At 46.3% G+C, this 23,198-nt stretch overlaps 1 protein-coding gene across 3 annotated transcripts in view; it reads right to left on the bottom strand.

Annotated features, from left to right (window-relative positions):
• ATG16L1 (autophagy related 16 like 1) overlaps positions 1-9,375 on the bottom strand; it is a 46,865-nt gene extending 37,490 nt beyond the window's left edge. For 2 of the 3 annotated variants that reach the window (XM_060015912.1, XM_060015911.1), the window contains exons 1-4: positions 9,130-9,375; positions 5,186-5,279; positions 825-930; positions 40-113 (exon numbers count right to left, since the gene is read on the bottom strand). In XM_060015912.1, the coding sequence (XP_059871895.1) occupies positions 40-113; positions 825-930; positions 5,186-5,279; positions 9,130-9,244 (389 nt within the window). In that variant the 5' untranslated portion in view covers positions 9,245-9,375. The remainder of the gene's footprint in view (positions 1-39; positions 114-824; positions 931-5,185; positions 5,280-9,129) is intronic. The other variant, XM_060015913.1, reaches the window with a different exon arrangement.
• Positions 9,376-23,198: the final 13,823 nt, after the last annotated feature.

A 23,198-nucleotide genomic window follows, 5' to 3' on the forward strand; every position in this document is an offset into this window, starting at 1 on the left:
CCCACGACCAGTCCCGAAGGAAGCGTGCTCTCTACTCACTTGGCTTCATTCATCTGCATCTCCTTGTCCTTCTGCTGCATTTGGTTATTCAGGTCAATCACCAACTGAGCTAACTGGGGGTAAAGAAGAACACTTTCATAAACAAGAGATTTTAGGACCTCAGTTGGAAACTCATAATTGCGGTTTACTTTAAAGAAAAAACAGGTGCCTGTGCGGTGGGGCCAAGGCACCAAGAAGAAACGAGCTGGGTGGCCGAGAGGAGAAGGGGCTGCGCGGGGGCACAGCGTGCGCTTTCCCTGTTGAAGGCAGCCTTGGATAGACGAGCAATGCTCCAGGTGACCGCCAGGTTCCTGCTGAGAACGCCTGGCTACCCCTCCACCCCAGCTACCTTTTCCGACTCTTCAGCTGATAATCAATTCAGCTGAAGTAATGGTAAGTTGCACTTTTTCATAACTTGCCATTAGACCACCACCCAGTGTAAACACAGCCCAGGACTTGATTCTTCCTAATGAAGTTTTCTGAAATTGCAGGTTTCACGCTTTATGAAGGTATTAGTTAAGACTTTCAGTCAATCAAGGAGTAAGCTTCTTTCTTTTTATGTTTCTCCACTTGTACCTTTCATGCCATCTTGGAGCATGACAACCTGGTTGTTATCTCAATGGCTTGCCCACCTGTTGACAGAGGTCTCACATCTTTTCTGTTGTTTCATTCCCACAGATAGAGCTGGTGATGCCGTATGTAGCCAGGATGGCTGCAAATTCCAGTGGGAGTGCCTGCCCCACCCCCCAACCCCCAAGACAGACGAGGAGAGGAGCTATCTTTACCTCCCCACGTTTCTTGTGTAATTCAGTCAGTTCTTCTTGGTGTTTAATCCTCAGCTGGGCCATTTCTTGCAGCTGACTATCATTCCATGCACCATCATGTCCAGGACTAAATGCCCCAACCAGGCAGATGAAGAGAACGTGTAAACAAGAGAAAAAAAAAAAATCAGACCCCAGAGCCCTTCAATCAGGCACTGGAACAACAACCTTAGAATTTCAAACCTGTACATGACAATATAGCCAAGAAAGCAGTTCAGTTCTCCAGGCCAATAGAGTTATAAGTCACTACAAACCTAAAGTAGAAAGTAGGAGATATGAGACACAGGGTAAAACCAACCAGCCACAACCCATACCACCAGCTGCGTCAGGAATAAAGGATGGGTTCCGGAATAAAGTTCAGGTAAACGGGGAGGAGACAACGAGGTCCACTCACCCGACAAGTATCTGAGTGCCGGCTCTGTGCTAGGCCCTGTTTTGGTGCCTAGCGGGGAGAAGGCAGGGAACAGGAAGCTGCACAATCGGCTAAGAGTAGACAGACAACAAATGAGTAGATGGATGGAGTCAGGTGGTCAGATATGCTGTGAAGAAAAACTAAGCAGTGTAAAGAAGGGGACAGAGCGACAGGGCTCCTGTTCCACGTGCGGTAATCAAAGGCATCCCGAGAGATGACACTTGACTGAAGACTGAAAAGAGTGAGGAACAAGCCATGCGGACCCGGGGGTGGGGCCCTGTGAGTGGAGGGAACAGCAAGTGTTGGAGAGGCTGGGGGCAAGTGTGACCGCAGCGCCCAGGGCAGGGGGTGCAGGGAGGATCGGGGAGGCCACTCAGAGCCTCGCAGGCCCCCGAGGACTGTGGCTTTTCCTATGCATGACTGGAAGCCGCCAAGGGTTTTGAGCAGAGGAACGACTTACGTTTTGAAAGGATCGCTACAGTTGCTGGGTGGAGAGCACACTGCAGGGGTTAAGGGCAGAAACAGCGAGACCAGTTAGCAAGCTATTACATATTCCAGACTCAGAAAGTGCAGATCGGGACAAGGTGACGGCAGCGGAGGCAGTGAGACGTGGTCAGATCCTAGCTAGATCCACTCTGGAGAGACTGCAAGACTTGCCTTTGAATTGGTTGTGGGGAATGAGAGAAAGACAGGAGTCGAGGACAACTCCAAGGCTTTTGCCCTGAGTGGCTGATTAAAGGTAGGCGTCACCTACTGAGGCAGAAGGACGGGGGCAAGAGGTTGGGGGAGGCCTGAAGAGCGAGTTCACCGTGGACATCCAAGTGGGCATGTCAAGTGGAAATTGCATATTGTTAAGAGTCTGAACTTCAAGTAAAGAGGTCCAAGCTGGAGGCTGACATATAGAAGCTGTCAGCAAACAGATGTATCTAAAGCCATGGACGGAGCTCAGGCCACCTCGAGAGTCAATGGAATTTGGGAAAGTTTGCAGGTGTTTGCATACTATCTCAGAAATAACAGCAGGTGAACAGAACTGTGGATCTGTAATTCAGGAGAGGGGTCTTGGCTGGAGCTACAGGTGTAAATTATCAGACTACGGTGAGTAGCTGAAACCACTCCCCAGGGAAAGCACACAGATGGAGAAAAGGAAGATGGCTGGCAAACTAGGATGCCACCATCTGAAGTGGGGGCACTGTCTCTTCCCAATGACCGATAAGAAATAAAGAGGGAAAAGGCAGCAGAATGATGCTCCCTCCTAAATCTACCCTCCATCTCTAAAAGCATTTTTCTTACATGTTCTAAGAAACACTAATATTGCATTCTTTGAGGCAACATAGTGCTTCCCCAATCTTGGCCCATGAACTAGAAGCCAAGAGACTAGAAAGCGGCACATACCTTATAAGAAACCACCCTAAATTAGGCAGAAGAAGCAACAGGCCTGGGTGATTGATTGCATATGGGGATTAGAAGGAAAAGAAATAATTTTTATCAAATCCCCTTATTTTAATGCAAAGCAATGTGAAATATGCGAAACATAAAACTAGTCTGTTCCTCCAAGGAGCTGAAGAGAATCCTGAGAAAAGGCAAGGATACAGGGCACTCATTCCTCTGCTCAAAGCCTTTTACCACTTCCAACTTTATTCACAATAAAAGTCAAACTTCTTACAAAAGCCCAATAACAGTGCTTCACTAGGCAGAAAAAAAAAGAATCACCTAGAGAGTAGGTTTCAGATTCTTGGGCCCCATCCCAGAACGATTCATCAGGTCGATGAAGAAAAGGGTCAATAATCTGCATTTCTAACATGGTCCCGGGTGTCTTGGATACTTCACAAGGACTGAGTAGCCACTAAAGCAGTGGTTCTTATATGTTAGAGGTCATCAGAACCACCTAAAGGTTCTTAAAACAAGACTACTGGGCGCCACCCCTAGAGTTTCTGAAACAGGAGCTCTGGGGTGAGGCCCAACATTCTGCATTTCTAACAAATCTCTGAGGCTGTGGTCTAGCAGGCATACTTAGAAAACTGTTGGAATCAACTATTTCTCAGGGATGAGTTTCACTTTGATTTATTCAGTAAGCAAAGGGATTAAAACACTTAAGAGAGGAGTCAGATAATTGACGAGATAAAGCTTTTTAAACACAGTGTGTTTCAAGATTAATTAGAATGCGATGGGCAGGACTTGAGAGCCCAGAAGAGAGAGAAAGCAGCCAATGAGATCCCCGTCTTCTGTGAATACCTGTATCCTACTAGCACACGCCTCACTGAGCTACTCTCCCCCACGAGGCTCAGGTCCTTGCGAACAAGGACTCTTGGCTTATTCATCTCTGTATCCCAACGCCTGGCCCACACTGTAGTCACAAAATGACTCAGTGAACGAGACCCCTGCCATAGTCTAGGAATGGAAGCAACGAAGCTGGTGGCACACAAATGCAAACCAAGGGACAGATGCACAGGACACTCGGGCAAAGAATCAACAGGCCTGGCTGACTGCAAAGGGGGAGGGGCAGGACACCAAGGGAAAAAGGAATCATAGCTGACTTGTGGAAAATAAGGATACCATTAATAGAAACAAGGCAGTCAGGAAGAGGCCTGACTGAACACAAGTTTGCAGGAAGGACGGACTTCCAGTTAAATTACCACCCCAGTGATACTCAGTTAAAAGAATGTTGTATATTTATTTATTGCACCTTTCCAAGCAAATGAGTTTCGCTGACAGATAAAGGATGCAGGAATATAGTCACCAAGAGGCTAACCAGATAGAAATAAAATGTTTCAAGGTTTCAGTTGACTGAATTTAGATGAAAAAGGGCGAAACGGATTCTCTACACCTAAAGTTGACCGGAACACAGCAACTAATATTTTAAATCCTGCAGAAGGCCTCCCAGGACCACAGCTAGGCACGATCTCCTGAATTGTTCTTAAGCAACAACGGAACCACCTCGCCAGATGAGGAAACACGGATGGCAAGTAATTAGCAAATATGGCTATAGGAGTAAATGACAAGCTACACCCAGCATTTCTGTCTTTTTCCTAAAATCCTAAATTACCATCAGCTTTGTTTTTACAATTGCTAAATGTTAGCTGATATGCAAAAAAGCTTGTAGATTTTAGAACAATAATGGGTACTGCTCCCATACAAACCACAAAATTTAATATGCAAACGTGATGAACAAATGGAAAAGGAGGACAGTAAGACTCCAGAATGATTCCATTTAAGCCACTCGCATGAAGTATGGCTTTAAGGTTTTTTAGGACCATGACCCTCAAAAAGAGATAGTTTACATGAATGACCCAAGTAAAGATACTAAACTCCCCACCATGAACACATACTCACATATTTAGTGAAGCAATACTTAGCCTTCCTATAAAATGCAGATTTCTGCCTAATCTTTCTTAAAAAAAAAAAAAAGCTTTCTGCAACCCACTGGTTTGACTGCACACTAAGATACATGGAAACAACACTGAACTAAAAAGGATCACATAGACCTGTAGCGCTGATGTTTACAGGCCAGTCAATCTTGTACTGACAAGATCTATGTAAATCTGCTCAAGAATGCTTACTTGTCTGATTATTCAGAAAAAGTGAACCCTGGCAGGCTACAGGAGGAACTGGCCTGGTTACTCGTCTTAAGCAATTTCTCAAGCTCACATCACACTGATGATGAGCCTTCTAGGTGGGTAGCTACGTACCTTCAAAAAAAACTTAAATAGTTAGTTATTTGGCTTCAGAAGTTTTTATTTGAAAGGAACTGACAAAAAGTGGAACACAAACACAGTACTTGGTTTGCTTCAAAATCAGGGAAGTGACGACTGAACTGAGACAAATTTCAATTAAAAAGGAGACACAAATAATACAGGATAGTTTCAGAATACCTTATCTCAGGAGACACAAATAATACAGGATCGTTTCAGAATACCTTATCTCATGCCTGTTTGGTATGTCATGCTTTTCAGCTTGTAGCTTATGGGCCAGCACTGAATGAAGATCTGACTTTTCCAGCAACTTGTTATCTAGCAAAGAAAAAAAAAAAAGTTATTACAACCCAGGTATGCTTTATTACTACTTAACATCTTATAAAGATTTGGACCAAAGAAATAACCAGAAGATGACTGGGCAGGTTTCACTTTTATGAGGTATCAAAGTACTAGGCACTGTACTTTACCACCGATTACAGCAATCGTCCAAACTCCAGGCACATGCGCTCCTTAGACGCTTCCTGGCCCAAGCACAGGCAGCCCAGACAAAGGAACCTATGAAAAATCCCTCCAAGACGCCCCCGTGCCCATGCTTTCTACTCCCACAGCTACCTGTTTCTACCTGGGAAAGAGGCAACAAACATACCAAAACACAATGGAAAAGCGAAGTGCTATGCATCTCTAAGTAAGAGAGGAAACCTTTACCTTATTATATTTGGAAGTTTTTTAGAAAGAAGATACTTTTTTTTTTTTTTTTGCGGTGCGCGGGCCTCTCACTGTTGTGGCCTCTCCCGCCGCGGAGCACAGGTTCCGGACGTGCAGGCCCAGCGGCCATAGCTCATGGGCCCAGCAGCTCCGCGGCATGTGGGATCTTCCCGGACTGGGGCACGAACCCACGTCCCCTGCATTGGCAGGCGGACTCCCAACCACTGCGCCACCAGGGAAGCCCTGGAATTTTTTTTAAAAAGATTTTTTTAACGTGGATCATTTTTTAAAAGTCTTTATTGACTCTGTTACAACATTGCTTCTGTTTTATGTTTTGGATTTTTGGCTGCGAGGCATGCGGGATCTCAGCTCCCTGACCAGGGATCAAACCCACACCCCCTGCAATGGAAGGCCAAGTCTTAACCACTGGACTGCCAGAGAGTCCCTGGAATATTTAATCTAAGATCAGGGCACTAGGGATACAAACACAAACCAGAGTCCCTGACCTCAAGGAGCTAAAAAAGTGTAATGGGGGTGGGGGTGGGGTGGAGGTCAAGTACAAAAAGGAAGAGTGAACTTTTCCTCATTTTCTCAGATGGTTTCACAGGTGAAGACAACAGACAGTCCAAGCAGAAGGTCTAGAGAGCTGTTCAGTAAATGGCTAGAAATAAAAGTTTGCACCAACACATGAGAGGGCAGGATGAGAAATTCAGACCTCTTCTTACTGGCAATAGCGAAACAACAGATTTTTAAAAGCAGGCAGTGACATGAACAGATATCAATGAGTAAGAAGTCCAAGATTATTCTGAGGTTCCCTGCTCATCCAACTGGGTGCAAGATCCTAACATGCCGGAGAACACAGGAGCAGAGAGCTCAAGGAAGAAAACGAGTCCTTGGAACTTAATAAATGTGACAGGGAACACAGTGCAGAAATTCAAAAGAAAAGTCAGGGCAAGAAATGACATGCATGTGGGGGGCCAGTGAGATCAGAAGTGCATGTAGGGGGCCAGTGAGATCAGAAGTGGAAGGGGGTGCACAAAGCAGAAGAAAGTGACCACAGGAAACTTACAGAAAAGCCACACCTGACGGGGGCTTTCAGATCCCCAACGTCTGAGATTAGCGATGCTTCACAGCAAAAGCTGGAAGGGTTTATGCTAGTGACTGTTCCTGTCAGAACAGCTTATCTTTCCTCTTAAAGAGTTGAGTCCTACTTCTTGATATCTAAAAATGGAAATCCTAGGCAGAAACAGAAACACTATCTTCATCAATATTAATTTAATAAATTAGCTCAAGAGAACAGGGAAGTGATTCCAAACTTGAATGTTCACCAGTGTCAAAGGGCTCTAATAAGATCTTCAAAATGTTACAGCTAGGTGCCCTGTGATATCAAAGACATGAGGTATTCAAGAGGCAGCCTTCTTAAAAGTTCCTCTCACTCAAAGGCCCCCTGCTGTCCCCAGAGCCTCTTTTCATCTTTCTCTTCAGGCTCAGAGGCAGGACTGAACAGGAAACTCTGGTTGACTGCTTTGGGAGGCTAGGAATGAAGAGTGAGGCTGTTCCACCATCTAGAAGTGACCTCCCAAATGTCAGTCCCCTGCCTCAACTGCAGATTTTAACAGGCCAAGGTTGTCTTGCCCTCTTGCCCCCCCCCCCCCCCCCCCGCCCCCAGCCTCCTCTCCTAGCTCCCAGGCATGCATTACTCACTATAGCTGTTTTAAAGACGTGTTCCCTCTCCAGGACTGACCTGTCTTTCTGACTTTCCTCCAACATCCTCCACCCCTTCAAGATGTCCATTTTCAAAGTGCAGAAAAACACTCAATTGTGTCAATGTGATCACAAGCACCTTCCATTTATAGACAGTTATGTAGATGGCTTTCAAAGCACTTATACGCACAGCACTGTGTTTATGAAGTAGGCAAGGCGAGCTTCACGCCTATTTTATAGATGCAGCAAACCAGACTCAGGTAAGTGAGGCTGGTAAGGGGAGTGTCGTCAGACCTCCAACCCAATTTGACCTTCAGTGTATTAGCTTTTAAAGAATAAGCATATGATGAAATACCCGATGACCTGAATTTATGTAACCCATGAGGAATCGTTTCAGCAAGGAGTTTCCTGTGCTTCTGGCTTTCTGAAAGAGCACTGGGCTGCCAGCCTCTTAAGAGTGTAAGGAATCAGCACAGGAGTGGCACATTCATCATCTCCCTTTTCTCCCCATTTTAGTTAAGAGGATGGGCTCAGCAAAGCAAGAAGGCCGTTTCTTGGGGAACCCAATGAGAAAGGCAAAAGTGCAAAAAAGTCAGGAGCCATCAAGTCTGTGTCCAAATCCAGGCCCTATCAATCTGCTGTACCTCCCCAGAGAAATGACCTAATCTTTCTCAGTCTCAATTTTCTCATTTGTATAAAGGGCAACAGGACCTGCTTCATAGAATTTTCGGAAAGATAAAGTGAAACGACACATGCCAAATATTTACGACAGCACTCAAGCTTGTCTCTACCTTAGAATTATTTGGGGATCACCAAGAAATACTGACACCTGGGTCCCACCTCTACTACTGGGGTTTCGTTGGTCTGGGATGTGGCCTGGGCTTTATAATTTTTAAAAGATCCCCACCTGATTCTAATGTGCAGGTAAGTTCAGGAACCATAAATTTAGCACAATCAGAATTCAATAAAGGGCACCCACTATTACACTGAACTGCTTCATCAACACGATTTGAGATTTGCAGGCTTACTTCAAGGGGTAGACAGAACCAGAAGTCCGAAGAGTGTCCCGTTTCTTCCCCCAAATGTGTCGTCAGTTATGGTAAAATGGGGCGGAGGGGCAAGGAAAGGCTCTTTAGAAGGCATCTAAGGGCACAAACATTTTTGTACTCAAATTGCAGCAGCGGGGGTGGGTGTGGGCCACCTCTTTCACACTTAAGTTTCCAACGACAGTAAAGACTGTGATGTCCCAACTAAAAAGTACGTTAAGACTCAAGATGTGTAATATGTAACAGTCAAAGCACACCAAAGTGGAGGAAGAACAACAGATCTTCAGGAATGAAAGGCAAACATTTCGCTACACTCTGAAGACGACGGTAACGGAGCGAGTTACTGCTTAAAGTCAGTGCCCGTGTCAGTAACAACACGATGCCCGAAACAGGATGTTTCTGGAACCGGCCTATTTAAGTAACACAAGCGTTATGTGAGCTGCTGGGATTTACAAACACAGACATGAACGGTGCCTGCCCGTGAAGAATACCCAATTGAGGAGGAAAATCCAGCACAGTCACATCCAAGAATAAAGTGAAAGAGGAAGGGATCTAAAAAGGCGTTTGGGGGTCCAAGGCGCTGGGTACCCGGGGCGGCCTCAAGGCGCGCGGGAGGCGCGGGGGGCTCGGCCTCGGGTTCCCGCTGGCGCCCCGCATGCCTCGGCTGGGCCCGCCCGCCCGCCCGCTCCCGGGACCCGCCAGCCGCTCACACTGCAGGATGATCTCTTCGAACGCCTGCCTCTGCAGCCGGTCCCGGCGCCTCAACTCCTCCGAGATGTGGCGCTTCCAGCGGGGGAAGACGGAGGCGCGGAGGCCCGACGACATGTCGCGCGCTGCCCCGGCGCCTTAGCGCCGCCAATCCGCACGGGGGCTGGCTGCCGCGGCCCGCACCATGAGGCAACCTGCGGGTGCGGGAGGACCAGCAGCCCCAGGTTTCAGGTCCACGAACAGGCCTCCCCCGATGCAATCCAGGACGGACTTCCGGCTCCTGACGGAAATGGCTTCAGACAGAGCCAGAAAGCCCGCCTCCTCATTCGACGTCTTAACGCCACACACACGCACATGTCCGGCGCCGACTCAGGGCGCTGGCTGATGATAGCATCCCGAGGCCGGAAGTGCCGGCCGCAGAGATGCGGCCGCTAGGTGGCGTGCGGGCCACGTTGGACGCTCGACCTTGCGGGGCCGGGGGCGGAGAAAGGAAAGGCAAAAGGGAGGCTTCCGCCCACTTGCTGTTTCCTTTGCTTGCTTTTCCCCGTTTTATATTTTCTTTCTTAGCCTGCCTCCCTTTTCTTCATGTCAGTTTACAAGCAGAAGTAAACTCCTCACATGGTAGCTGTGTGACTATAGATGAGAGACAGCATTCCTAAGCCTCAGTTTCCTAATCTGTAAAATGGGGAAGATCCCTAAACCGGGAAGGAATGATACCTATCCCACAGGATTGTCGTGAGGATTAAAAGTAATAAACTATATAATGCAATTCACACTGCGCCTGTACATAGTAAGCCTAACCTTACCTAGACACTTGGTATCCGTCGAAGTCCTAACCAAAGATTGGTTGCTTTAAGCAAGAGCAACCCATTGACCTTCGAAAAAGGTTTTCTTTGCAATAAAGAAATGGAATGCAAAGAACCGCTAAAGAAAATGCGAATAGATTAGCTATGTAAATCATTAGAAGCCTAGAAATTATCTATGACCTAAAAGTAAATGGGTCCTTAGAAGGTCATTTAAGGGTTAGGATACAAACAGGATTTTGAAAGAGAAGAAGGACAGTTTGCCAGTAGATGAAAGCAGAAGAGAAAGACAGACTCGGGAGAAGATGACATCTATCAATTCAGTAGAATGGGAAATCTTCGTCTGTAGTAGAATCATCTGAGTTCCATCTGCATTTAACAAGTTAGTAAATTTATTGCATGAAAATGGAGCTGGACAAAATAGGAGGCAGAAGAGAGGAAAGGAATGTCAGAATCTGCCTTCTCTTTCAATGTGTCTCAAGTCCAGAGGAAGATCCTTCACAGACAGAGAAGAAGGCCTTTCCTCTCCTGTGGAACCCAGGAGTAGGACAGTTAGGATTCTAGACCTGTAAAGATATTTTGTCAGCAGCCAGTACTGAGTGATCTGAATTTGTGGGAAAGACCCATGGGGATCAGAAATAGAAGGGAATTCCTCACACACTGAAGCAAATGAAGAAGCAGGTTCTGAAAGTCACGAAGAATGCCTCTAAATGTAACAGTGGTACCAACCTCAAAAGAGCCTAGAATCAAATCTTGACAGTTGAATATGCTGATTTCCCAGACAAGATTATGATTAAACCATGTTAACAAATTTGCAGAACCAGCAATTCCCCTTACAGGAATGTATGTCAACAAATATTTGGACAAAGGCCCAGAGAAAACTGTCACAGCATTGTTAGAAATAATGGAGAGTTGGGAAATATCTATTGATTTCCACCAATGAGAATTAAATTACTGTATATTTATTGTTCAAAAAAATTCATGATAAAAGGAGTATATGATATAAATCTAATTGATGTAAAATTAGTATGTCCCTGGATCTCATAGGCAAAGTTTGTTGAATGAGTAGAGAATATAATTTCTAAACTAAGGATACTAAGCTCTGTAGGTCTGCCCTCTCCCTACCCGGCCAGCTTTGCCCAGTGAGCACTGCAGCCTCCGTGGGCACTCCTCCTCTCTTCTGCTCACCACTCTCCCTCCCAGTGCAGGGCCTTTGGATTCACTGTGCTTCTGTTGGGCAAACCCTTCCCTTCTGACCTTTATGAGTTAACTCCTATGAGTTAATTCTCAGCTCAGTAGTCACTTCCTCACAACCTTCAAGTAACAGACCTTCACAAGTAGGTCAGATTGCCCAATGACACGTGGACCTCTCCGTTCTAGCATTTATCACAGTTGCAGCTTCACATGTTTTTTATCATTACTTGCTTAAGGCGTGTCTCCCCGCCACAGACTGTAACTTCCACAGCAAGAGCCGTTTCTGTCTTTCTTCATCATTTTACCTCCAGCAAGGGTGTGAAGTCTTTCATATATTAGGTGCTCAGTAAATGTTGTTTAATTAATGAATGGAATATATGAAAATATTTTCTCTGGGAAGTAGCATTGCTGGTGTTCTTTTGTTGTATGTATTTTCTATATCTCATATGCATTTTCTAATTGTTATCCATTATATACATACTATATATGCAAGAAAAAGTTATAGAAACGAACATAGATTTATCGATAAAAGCATTTCTTCAGCAGAGTGCTAGGTTCTGTGGGAGATAACTAATAAGCGGGAACACTTCTAACAACATTATGGGCCGCGCACTCTTCTGAATATTTCACGTGTTGTCACTTTCTTAATCCTCACAACAACCCTACTCAGTAAGGTTGTTATTAGCTACTCTTAGCATCTTTATCCTCATTTACAAATGAGGAATCTGAGGCCCGCAGGGGTAAGTCACTGGCCTGAGCACACCTGGCTATTTATTGGCCAGACCTGGCTTCAGACACAGGCAGTTTGACTCTAGCGTCTGTGACTTAACTACTGCACTCCATTGTGCAGTTTCTGTTTCTGCTGACATTGTAGTTTGGCTCAACGAGAATACGTAAAACAAAGAATAATTTGAAATGATTTGAAATCAATTCCTAAATTAGTCAATAGGGAGGGCATCCCATCGAAGAGCAAAGTCAGCAAAGTCGGTGGTTCGGAAGCCTCAGGTGTGTTCCCCGGACCCTGAGGGGACTGGCTGGAGGGAGGATGAGTAATGAGTAATAGGAAGGAGGAGGAAATGAGGTTGTCTGAATATTGCGGAGACAAATCATGGATCTTAAAAGAAGCGTTTTTATTTGTTCTGGTAAATACTGAGTGTCTAAAGGATGCAGCAGCTTTGCTGGATAGCGATATCTATGGAATGGATTCTGCCCGCCTGTAATGGATGTAAGATACATGTGAAGTGATGCTCCAGTTCTGAGGAACTCAAGTGCAACCTTCCAAGAACTGTCCTATTTACTTCTGTCCTTCCCCTTTTGGTTCCCCTGCTTTCCTTTATCTTTCAATCAGCAAGTGGTCAAACAGCTGGGTCCTGGTGTGGGTCAGGCACAGGGTGAGCACTGCCTGGAGACAAAGATGGCCAGACTTGGATCCTGGCCTCAAGGAGCTCACTCTTCAGGAAGGGAGATCTGAATGTGATTATGTATGAATGTACGGAATTATAAAGTCAAAAAGACCCAGCCAGCGCCCAGGGCTTTTGATTCTCTTCTGTTCTTTTTTTCTCTTGCTTTTATTCTTTTTTAAAAATATAATTTCCTGTTTTAAAAAAATATGGCTCGATCTTTATTTCCACTCCTTTTCAGCTGTTCTCAAAATTAGATCACTAAAAATGAAAGTAAGATAAGCTAACCATGTTCCTGTGTTAACTGCTGTAACCTAGTAAACCTAGTGACTGCTGGAGTAAATGAAAGGATAGCCAAGAATCCAACCGACGTGGATTTTCAGACACACCGATGATCCTTCCAAATGTCACATTTTTTGGCGCTGGACATTTTTATCCCTTGGCTTTTCTTTGTTTCCTTTAGTGTTATTGTGTTTGCAGACATATGAATACATACCACCTGACATTTCCGTTATAAAGACTCTGTGCACGCGGAGTAAAACCCATACAGGTCTCATCACCCACTCCGTATATGTTGACACTTAGATTTCACATTTTAAAAATGACTGTCTGACGTAGGTTTTATCCCTGTACCCCAATACAAGCATTATAGTAAACTTTAACTTTCTTAGAGAAAGTTCTTGTTATCCCTTTTATAAATTGACAGCCAAGTGTCTGGAATGGTGGCTGGAGGATTCAACATGGCACATCTAACAAGCTGGGACAATGGCTAGAGAGAGAGAGTGTCTCTGTGGGAAGTTATCTCCCTTGGTTTGCCTCTTTGCTCTTTAAAGAGATGATAAAATTTCTCCCAGACACTACTGCCCTCTCCTACTATGAATAATACCTAATGTTAAATCAGTGATTTTTGCATGCCAGATACTTTGCTCAACATGGATTAACTTATTTAATTCTCAAAACACTACCACGTAGGTACTATTAGTATGTCCTTTTGCAGATGAGGAAACTGACACGCAGAGGTCAGGTAGCTTGTCTGATGTCACAGAGTTAGTAAGAGGCAGAACTCGGATTCAGTTGAGGAAGGCTGGTGCCAGAACCCAGCCATATGACCATATGTCCCTCTGCTGTGGATCAGGGTATAAAGGTTCTGGCTGTTTTTTTGTTTTGTTTTTGTTTTTTAGGATGAGATAGAGTATCAGAATGCTTTTGACTGCAAGCAACAGAAGTGCAATTCGAGCTTCCTTAAGGGAAAGGGGAGGTTATATGGATATGGGGTGCTGCACCAGGCTGGCGGCAGGGATGTGGCTGGACTGGGACCCAGATGCAGATCCTGTCAGAATGCTCATCTCTTTGCCTCTGCCTCCCTCTGTAAATTGCCACATCCTTTGTCTTGTGGTCCAGCTCTTTTTGTCCAGCTCCTCCAGCATCGCCACAGTACAAGCCAGCAGCAGACCAAGCTGGCATATCCAAGTCCCAGGTCTAATAAATTTCTGGGAGAGGGGACTTCCGTGGTGGCACAGTGGTTGGGAGTCTGCCTGCCAGTGCAGGGGACACGGGTTCGCTCCCTGGTCCAGGAGGATCCTGCATGCCGCGGAGCAGTGAAGCCCGTGCGCCACAACTACTGAGGCCTGCGCGCCTGGAGCTCGTGCTCCGCAACGAGAGAGGCCACTGCAGTGAGGCCCGTGCACCACCACAAGGATTGCCCCCCCCCCCCCCCCGCTCGCAGCAACTAGAGAAACACTATGTGCAGCAATGAAGACCCAACGCAGCCAAAAATAAGTAAATAAAGTACAAATAAATTTTAAAAAACAATAAAAGCCCCCCAAACCCCAAATAACTTAAAAAAAAAGTTTCTGGGAGAGGAGGCTACTGGACTGGCAGGTGCCCGTATCTAATAATCTATGTGGCAAAGAGGCAGGGTCAGTCTCCCAGGGTGGTTCCCTCTGGATGGAGGGGAAGGGACAGGTCCCAGAAGAAGGTAGGTATAGAACACGTCTGTTCAGACTGTTGAAAGTTGAAATGTATTAAGTAGATCTTAAATGTGCTCCCCTCCGCCATCCTTTTATTAACACATCCACCCTCCTGACTATAGTCATGGTTTTTCCTGGCCCCATCGGGCAAGAAACTGGTCCCAAGGGTGGGTATAGGAACCCTTGCCAATCACTGTCCTCCACAGGGATTTTTAAACTGGATCTGGGAGAGGGGGGCCCTTTTTCTCCTTCCGTTAGGAAGTGAGGCCATGCATGGCCATGCTAGTAGCCACGTCCCCTCCCAGGTCTCATGAAGAGTTTAGCCTGAAAAAAATGGAGCAAACACACAGGGAGAAGAGGAGACGAGAAACCCCAAATTCTGATGGCATTAGTGTCCCTGGTTCCTGCCAGTCCTGAAAGCAGCCCAGCCCTACCTTCCCAGTCTGGTTACATGAGCTAATACATTCCTGTGTTTCACTAAAGCTGGTTTACTCTGGGCTTTTATTTTCTCTTGCCACCCAAGAAACCTGATTTTTTGTTTGTTGGTTGGTTGGTTTTGGCCACGCCGTGCAGCTGGCAGGATCTTCATTCCCAGACCAGGGATTGAACCCGTGTCCTCTGCAGTGTAAAGGCAGAGTCCTAACCACTGGACTGCCAGGGAATTCCCAAGAGTCCTGATGAAGACAGCAGACCAGCCCAGGAAAACACTAGGGCTGGGCAGACAGAATGGCAGTGTCCCCACAGGTGGTCACTAAGGCTGGGTTTTCCACTTTAAAATCTTGACAAAAGGAGGAAGGTCAACCCACTCTTCTCACCATGCATGTTTTGTGTTCATCAGCAATCCATTTCCACATTTTTGGGGAAAGGTTTCTGGATCTGAGATCTCATGAACGTCTAAGCGAAGCTCTGTTCTAAATAATAGTGTCTGCTGGTCAGAGAACATTTTAATAACCTCAAAGTGATTAGAGTCAGCCTGGGGATATTAGAAAATACTGTTGCCATATGTTAGAACTGTATTGTCATTTCCCCCTCATCCGAAAGTGAAGGGACACTATTTGGAAAAGCACCATTTCGATGACTCATGGGATATTAATAGTTTTTCAGAGTGTTTAACCACCACTGCATCCTCATGCAGTAGAACCACGTAGAGAGCACACAGCAGTGGAATAGTATTTTGATTAAATAACTAACTAAATAAATATTGCATATCATGAGATGGGGTTCCTTGCTGAGGCATCAAGTTGACGTTCTGTCTTTAAAAAAGCCAACAATTGGAGCAGCAGTGTGTTGAACTTGCTGTGCAAATCCGGATGCCCAGACAATTTGCTTTTGGGAGCTGATCCCCAAATAAGGAGGGGCCAGCCAGGGATGCAGCGTCCTGCAGAGACGGGGCTCAGGGCTGGCCACTCTGTGTGCTGTGTGACTGCACACACTTTCCAGTTTCTGGTTCTGAACCTCTTCTTTCCAATAAGGGCATTTTTCTATGCCAGGTCATGCACCAGACCTCAGTCTCTTAAACTTCCCCACGACCAAAGGTTCCTTGCATAGCTCCCTTAATTTTGTCAAAGAGTATGCGGATCAATGGCTTCTCCAGTTGCCTGGGTAATCCCAGCACAGCCCTCGTTCTTCTGGAGGTGTGGGGCAGTCCAGTCCAGGCAGAATTGTCTGGCCATGAAGTACACCTGGGAAACCGTTCAACTGGCCTCCCCGACAGGTTCATGTGATCCGGTCCAGCCCTTACATAGTCTGCATTGAGGTGGAGAGTCAGGGGTGTCCTCTCTGGTCTTTCCAACACGGCCCTGTGATTCCCGTGGGCCTGGGCCTTGCCCTAGACCTTGGGGCTGCACCACCGCATTACACCCTGGGGGCAGAGTGGCCCTCACCCTCTCCGCCTCTCCCTTCCACAACCTATCCCCCTACCTCTCTCTCTCCCTCCCTCTAGTTTTCTTAGCTCTCTTTCCCTCAAGGCCCCATCCCTTTGGTGTCCAATATGAGCTCCACCCCTGTGATGGTTAAGTTTGTCAGCCACTCTGCGCTCCACCCATTTCCTGTCAGTTGGGGTGTGTGTGTGGGGGGGTGGGGCGGGTGTCGCAGGAAAGAGTGAATGACCCTCTGGTCTGGCTGGGAAGGGGGTTGGTAGGGATGGATCTAAAAGACAGTCAGATCTTTGATTCTTGCTAGTGCCTCTCCAGTGCCTTATTAAACCGTAAGATTATTGGGACTTCCCTGGTGGTCCAGTGGTTAGGACTCTGTGCTTTTCCTGAAGAGAGCAGAGGTTCGATTCCTGGTCAGGGAACTAAGATCCCGCATGCTGAACGTCGTGGACAAAAGGAAAAAAACCTGTAAGATTATTTTTAAGATTATTTTTCTCCTCTCAGGTCTTGACTTCTGTTACAGAAGCCCTGCCCCCACCCCACACCCATTACTGTAAACTTAAAAGTTACCTGCTTCAGGAGGTGAGGAGTGGACAGGAGGAAAAGGAAAACACTCATTCTGTCATGCAAGCAAGAATTAAAGTAAGATGCAGTAAGTCTGAGTGTCAATGGACTAATTTACAAGGGGAATTAGAAGGACAAGCAGCCTTAAGTCCGCATTCTTGTGTCAGCAATACTCCCCCACTTGTGGAAGTTAGGAGGATTTCAGATGCAAACAACTGAAACCTTAACTTGTAATTTAAACCAAGGGTGGGGGGGCTGGTCAGCAAAATATGGCAGGTGGGCCAGATCCAGCCTATTTGTTTTTGTGGGGCCTTCAGGCTAAGGAGAGTTTTTGCATTCTTAAAATAAAGAAGCGCCTGTGTGTTGGCCTTGAACTTATGCCCTTCAGATCTCCTACTGGGGAATCAAAATTGACTGACAGCCACTGCTGCTGCTCTCTGAATCCACCGCTGCAATAAAGCCATGTCCACATTTCTGATGGAAACCTCAACCAGGGACCAAGCACAGCAGGGGAACTAAGGCAAAGTCACTCCTGAGACATGTGAGACTCCTCTGACTGACTTTGCCTCAAGGACACTGTTATGGACTAAATCTTGTGTCCTCCCAAAATTCATGCATTGAAGCCCTAACCCCCAATGTGATGGTATTGGGGGTGCGACCTTTGGGGGGTGATTAAGTCAGGAGGGTGGAGCCCCCATGAATGGGATTAGTGCCCTCATAAGAAGAGACACCTGAGAGATGATCTCTCTCTGCCAGGCCGTCTGCAAACCAGGAAGAGGGCTCTCACCAGACATAGAATCTTTTGGCACATAGATCTTGGACTTCCTGGCCTCCAGACTGTGAAGAATAAATATCTGTTATTTAGCGCCCAGTCTGTGGTATCTTGTTAAAGAGGCCAGAGCTGATTAAGACAGACGCCCTATCAGCCCTGCTGAAACTTTGCTAGAACTCACTGCAGGCTGAGGACCTTCCTTCCCAACCTCCCTTCCTCCCTCTCTCCTTCCCAGGGTCTGGCCTGCACATGGTCTGACAGCTCTTCTAGCCTCATCCAGAGACACCCATTCCCCCATCTCCTCTCCCAGGTGTCTCCGTCAGTAAATCTGTTACATCTAATCCTGCCTTGGCATGTGCTTGTCAGGGAACCAGAGGTTGTGATGAAACCCAAGTACCAGGAGAGAATGGGAGAAGGAGGGAGCTGCCAGTTCTGCTATAGACATTTTGGGGGTCCTGACCCCCCAAGTCTAATTACTTTCCCTCTAATAACATCATGGGTGTGGGTGCTTATGTTTCCACCACGGGACTGGACCTATGTGACCCATCGCTCTTTGGAGCAGCTGTGGACACCCAAGATGGGCCAGGTTCCTCTTCCTGGGGTCCAGGCATGGGGAGCTGGACTTCAGGGTTCGAGCAGCTATGTGGAGCCAAAGCAAAGCCAGGGAGACCAGGAAGGAGAGGGGAGCAAGGAAAGTGGGCAGAGGAAACGTCTGGGGAAGACCAGAGCCAGGGAGGAGCCCCACTCCCCACGCCACCATGTGTCTGAGCCTGCATGTCATCAGTGCTCCCTGGCCTCTGCCATTGCTCCATCTCCACCTGTAGCTCGTTTCTCTTCCTTGTAAGCAGAGATCCTTGACTACAATGGAAATTCAGAATTCGACAGCTGGAAAGTCCCTTAAACATAATTTTATGGCAGAGGCTCAAAGCAGGGAATTCCCTCCTGGTCCTGTCTGCCTTTGCCAGGATCTGAGGGAATGAACCGAGCGCTGCTGCAGGTCCTGGGTCTGGAGTAAGGGGGCTTCTAGCTGGGGGAAGACGGCCTTGCTGTGTCCTTTCTCAGGCCCGGATTCATGACTGGGGAGGTGACAGCCCCTCATGCTGCAATGTGGGGGGCCCGCCTGCCCTCCCTGCCAGACCCCATGTGACTTCTCACACGAGGGCCGTGAAGGGAGGTCTCCTGTGGTGGGATGGGGGTGAATGGAATCTTCTCCGCTCCTCCCCAGCAACACTGCATTCCCATCTGCTGTGATTTCACAGCATCTCCAAGATCAATGGGCGGGAATTTGCTTCACCTTTGGGTAACTAAATAGCCCATTTCTATTAATTTTTCCAAAGTAAATGAAGTCTGGGTAAATACTTTCATGGAGTAATCAGGGAACACCTCTGCTGCACAGGCTCCGCCTTCAGAAACTGGGAACTGCCAACAACCTTTTAAGCAGCTTTTCCGCTAAAAATTTAAAAAACAAAAACTTGGGACTTCCCTGGCGGTCCAGTGGTTAAGACTCCGCGCTTCCACTGCAGGGGTTTCAGGTTCGATCCCTGTTCGGGGAACTAAGATTCCACCTGCCGCACTGCGTGGCCAAAAGATTAAAAAAAACCCCCAAAACCCTTAAATCCCATTTTGGGTGAGCACTTGTTTTATGGGCTGAAGCTATTTTTTCTTTCTTTTTAATAGCGAAGACTTTTATATTTAGAATTAACCAGCTGGACTCAGTTTAGATGATCCCAATTTTGTTGGCAACACCCAAAGCATCATAGTCAGGAGCCGGTCGAACATATACATTCTTCTAACCATGAGGCCTGATCAGGGTGTTGACCTTAGCCATGTGGATGTCATAGGGCTTCTTCACAGCCTGTTTAACTTGGTGCTTGTTGGCCTTGACATCCACAATGAACACCAGTGCGTTGTTGTCTTCTATTTTCTTCGTGGCTGACTCCGTGGTGAGGGGAACGTGATGACGGCATAGTGGTCAAGCTTGTTTCTCCTAGGGGTGCTCTTCAGAGGATATTCAGGCTACCTCCTGAGCCACAGTGTTTTGGGCTGTCAGAAGGTGGGTGATGCCTGGATCCCCATTTTTTTTTCAATAAATTTATTTATTTATTAATTTTTTATGGCTGCATTGGGTCTTCGTTGCCGCGTGTGGATTTTCTCTAGTTGCGGTGAGTGGGGGCTACTCTTCGTTGTGGTGTGCGGGCTTCTCATTGCAGTGGCTTCTCTTGTTGGGGAGCACAGACTCGAGGCGCGCGGGCTTCAGTAGTTGTGGCTCACGGGCTCAGTAGCTGTGGCTTGCGGGCTCCAGAGTGCAGGCACAGTAGTTGTGGCGCATGGGCTTAGTTGCTCCGTGGCATGTGGGATCTTCCCAGACCAGGGCTTGAACCCCTGTCCCCTGCTTTGGCAGGCAGATTCTTAACCACTGTGCCACCAGGGAAGTCCCCAAATAATTTTTTGTTTTTTTCTCATTAATTTTCACTTTATTCGTTTGAAATTTGTGATCATATCCATAAGACATAGGAGTCCTTTTTGCTGAGGCTACAAAACGAACACATCCTGTCTATTGATTCATGTTTTTTTTCCTTTTTTTTAAATTAACTTTAATTGGAGTATAGTTGCTTTACAATATTGTGTTAGTTTCTACCATGCAGCAAAGTGGATCAGCTATACGTATACATATATCTCCCCCTTTTTGGATTTCCTTCCCATTTAGGTTACCACAGAGAACTGAGTAGAGTTCCCTGAGCTATACAGTAGGCTCTCATTAGTATTTTTTTTTTTTTTTTTTTTTGCAGTACACGGGCCTCTCACTGTTGTGGCCTCTCCCGTTGCGGAGCACAGGCTCCGGACGCGCAGGCTCCGTAGTTGTGGCTCACGGGCCCAGCCGCTCCGTGGCATGTGGGATCTTCTCAGACCGGGCCACGCACCCGTGTCCCCTGCATTGGCAGGTGGACTCTCAACCACTGCACCACCAGGGAAGCCCTAGTTATCTATTTTATACATAGTATAAATAGTGTATATATGTCAATCCCAATCTCCCAATTCATTGCACCCCCGCCCCTTTCCACAGAGAATTTTTTAAATTGTTGTTTTGAATTCTGAATTTCTGAATTTTGAAAATAAAATTTATTAACATGGCTCCAAGTTACTAAGAGCCATGCACAGGGAAGGTTTGGGAACTATCGGAAACAAGATTCAAGTCAGAAGCACATGAAAGCAGCAAATACAACTATGAAACTAAATACCAGTGGTCTATTTGTTGGGCCACAGGGTAAATGTGACAAAAGTTGTCCTTGCACACACACACACGCACACACACACACACACACAATGTTTTCTGAAGTCTGTCTCTACATATTTGACATTTGCCTCCCAGGTGGGATGATTTGCATATTTCGATGCTGGGTTCAGATCTATTATCCAACTCATGGGCAAAGTCAAGTTAAATGTAGAAAATGCATACGTGACGTTTCAGCCTGAGTTAACAGAATATATTTTTGACAGAGTAAATGACCTTTCATCACACAATTATGTGGGGATTTGTAAAATGTCTTAGGGACCTGAAAACACACTTGTTATCAGAAGTACATTTTACTGACAGGTTTGTTAAAGAAAATTTGTCCTAGTGATCGAAAGTTAAACCAAAGAGAAATTTTGAGGGAATCTATCAGCATCTTACCCAAGGAGTCTCCTTCTCTTCTTTCCTCTTCCTGGCATTTTAGTCCTGCTATAAACCCCTATGGCTGGTTTCAAAAGGCTCTTCTCTCCCTGAATTTCTGATTATTTTGGTAGGATTGGGTTCCTCCAGGGTTCTGACTCTCATAGGTCAAAGGTTATGAAGACAGCAAAGTCTTCAAATACATCTGACCATATAACTTTCCATAGGCTTTTACGACTCTATACTTCCATCCATGTGTAGAACCATTTCTTTGCCAGTTTTGGTAGTACAATAGAAAAAAAAAAAACGAAAAATGAAAAACAACTTTGCTATTTGATAGATGACAATCGTATTTGACTGTTGTTTTAATTTGGTAAAATTGAACTTTTTCCCATCTATTTGGTTACTCATGATTCATTCTCTTTTGGGTAATCTCTATCTAAATCTTTTGCCCATTTTGTCTAGGCAAGGAATAAACCATTTCCTGTGAATTTTGGTGGGGGGGGAAGGCAAGGAAGAGATGATTAAAAAATTTTTTTTCACGACTTGTCCAAGATCTCTTCTTTATGAGGCAGATAGGACGTGGTGGACCTTGTCACTGAACTAATGGGAGTGTGCGCGTTAGCATGCATCTTCTAAGGAAGCTGTAAAAATTCCTCATTTGGTATCTATGAAGCACTGTCATATCTGAGTGTTTCCATATCTTAGCATTTCCGTACCTTAGGATGAAAAGTTCTGCTAACTAAGGTCTTATCATCAGGGTGGTCTTCTGAGGGAGAATACGACAAAGTTATTTCAGAAGTGCCAGTAGTAGCCTAGTAAGTCCTCCACTACAGCAACCGTATTGGGCAGACAGCTTTGAGCAGCCACACAGAGCCATTTTAATGACCACTTTACATTCATCTGGACCCGAAGATGGAGGTGGTGTTACCCCTCCTGTAGGACCCAAGATGCACCCTACTGGATTGGCTACTGTACTTTTAGACCGTCTTTTCTTTGGAGTCTTGACCTCCTCTCTTCTTTTGGAGTCTTGACCTCCTCTCTTCTTTGGTCTGGGTCCCTTTGTGACTTAAATAATTAACCCAGCAAGCATTGATTAAGTGCCTTGCATATGCCAGGCAGTATTCTCGGGGCTAAAGCTAGACCAGTATTTATGAAGAGCTTCCATTCTAATGGGAGATACAGACCATAAGGAAACTGAACATATGAAAGACGTAAGTTATGTATGTCTGAGGGCGATGAGAGCTGTGAACAAAAAGAAAGGGTGGATCAGAGTCACAGTGCTGGTGAGGGGGTGGAGGTGCAGTTTGCACATCAGTAAGGTGGCCAGGGTGGCCAGTGTGGACCTCATTGAGAAGGTGAGGTTTTAGCAAAGACCTGACAGAGGGGAGGGAGTCTGCTAAAAGGTTATCTGGCGGAAGAGCATCCAGGCAGAGGGCTCAGCTAGAGCAGGCTCTGTAGCAGGTGCATTTGGAGCCCACCTGGTCCTCTGCAGCAGCCAGTGCACCCAGTCCTGTGTTGAAGTGGGTGTTGACAGCAAAAGGCTCACAACTGTCCCCTTCTCTGGAGGACTGCCCTTGGCTGACCAGAGCCAGCTCCCCTCCAAGAGATGCCTAGAAGGTGGTCAATGACTAACTGATAGGAGGAGGCTTGGGTGCCCAGTGCCCTTGCCTTTGAACAGGACACTCTCTGTGATGCAATATATCTTCCGGAGTGCCCCATGGGACAGACTGAGGACAGACTTCTCCAAAAACTACAATTCTGCCTAATTTCTTCCCCTGACCTATCCTCCTTTCCTCAATGCCTATCCTGATGTCTGGATTGAGAGCATTTTGTCAATAA

Source organism: Delphinus delphis, chromosome 7 (assembly GCF_949987515.2).
Source record: "Delphinus delphis chromosome 7, mDelDel1.2, whole genome shotgun sequence".
Lineage (NCBI taxonomy): Eukaryota > Metazoa > Chordata > Mammalia > Artiodactyla > Delphinidae > Delphinus > Delphinus delphis.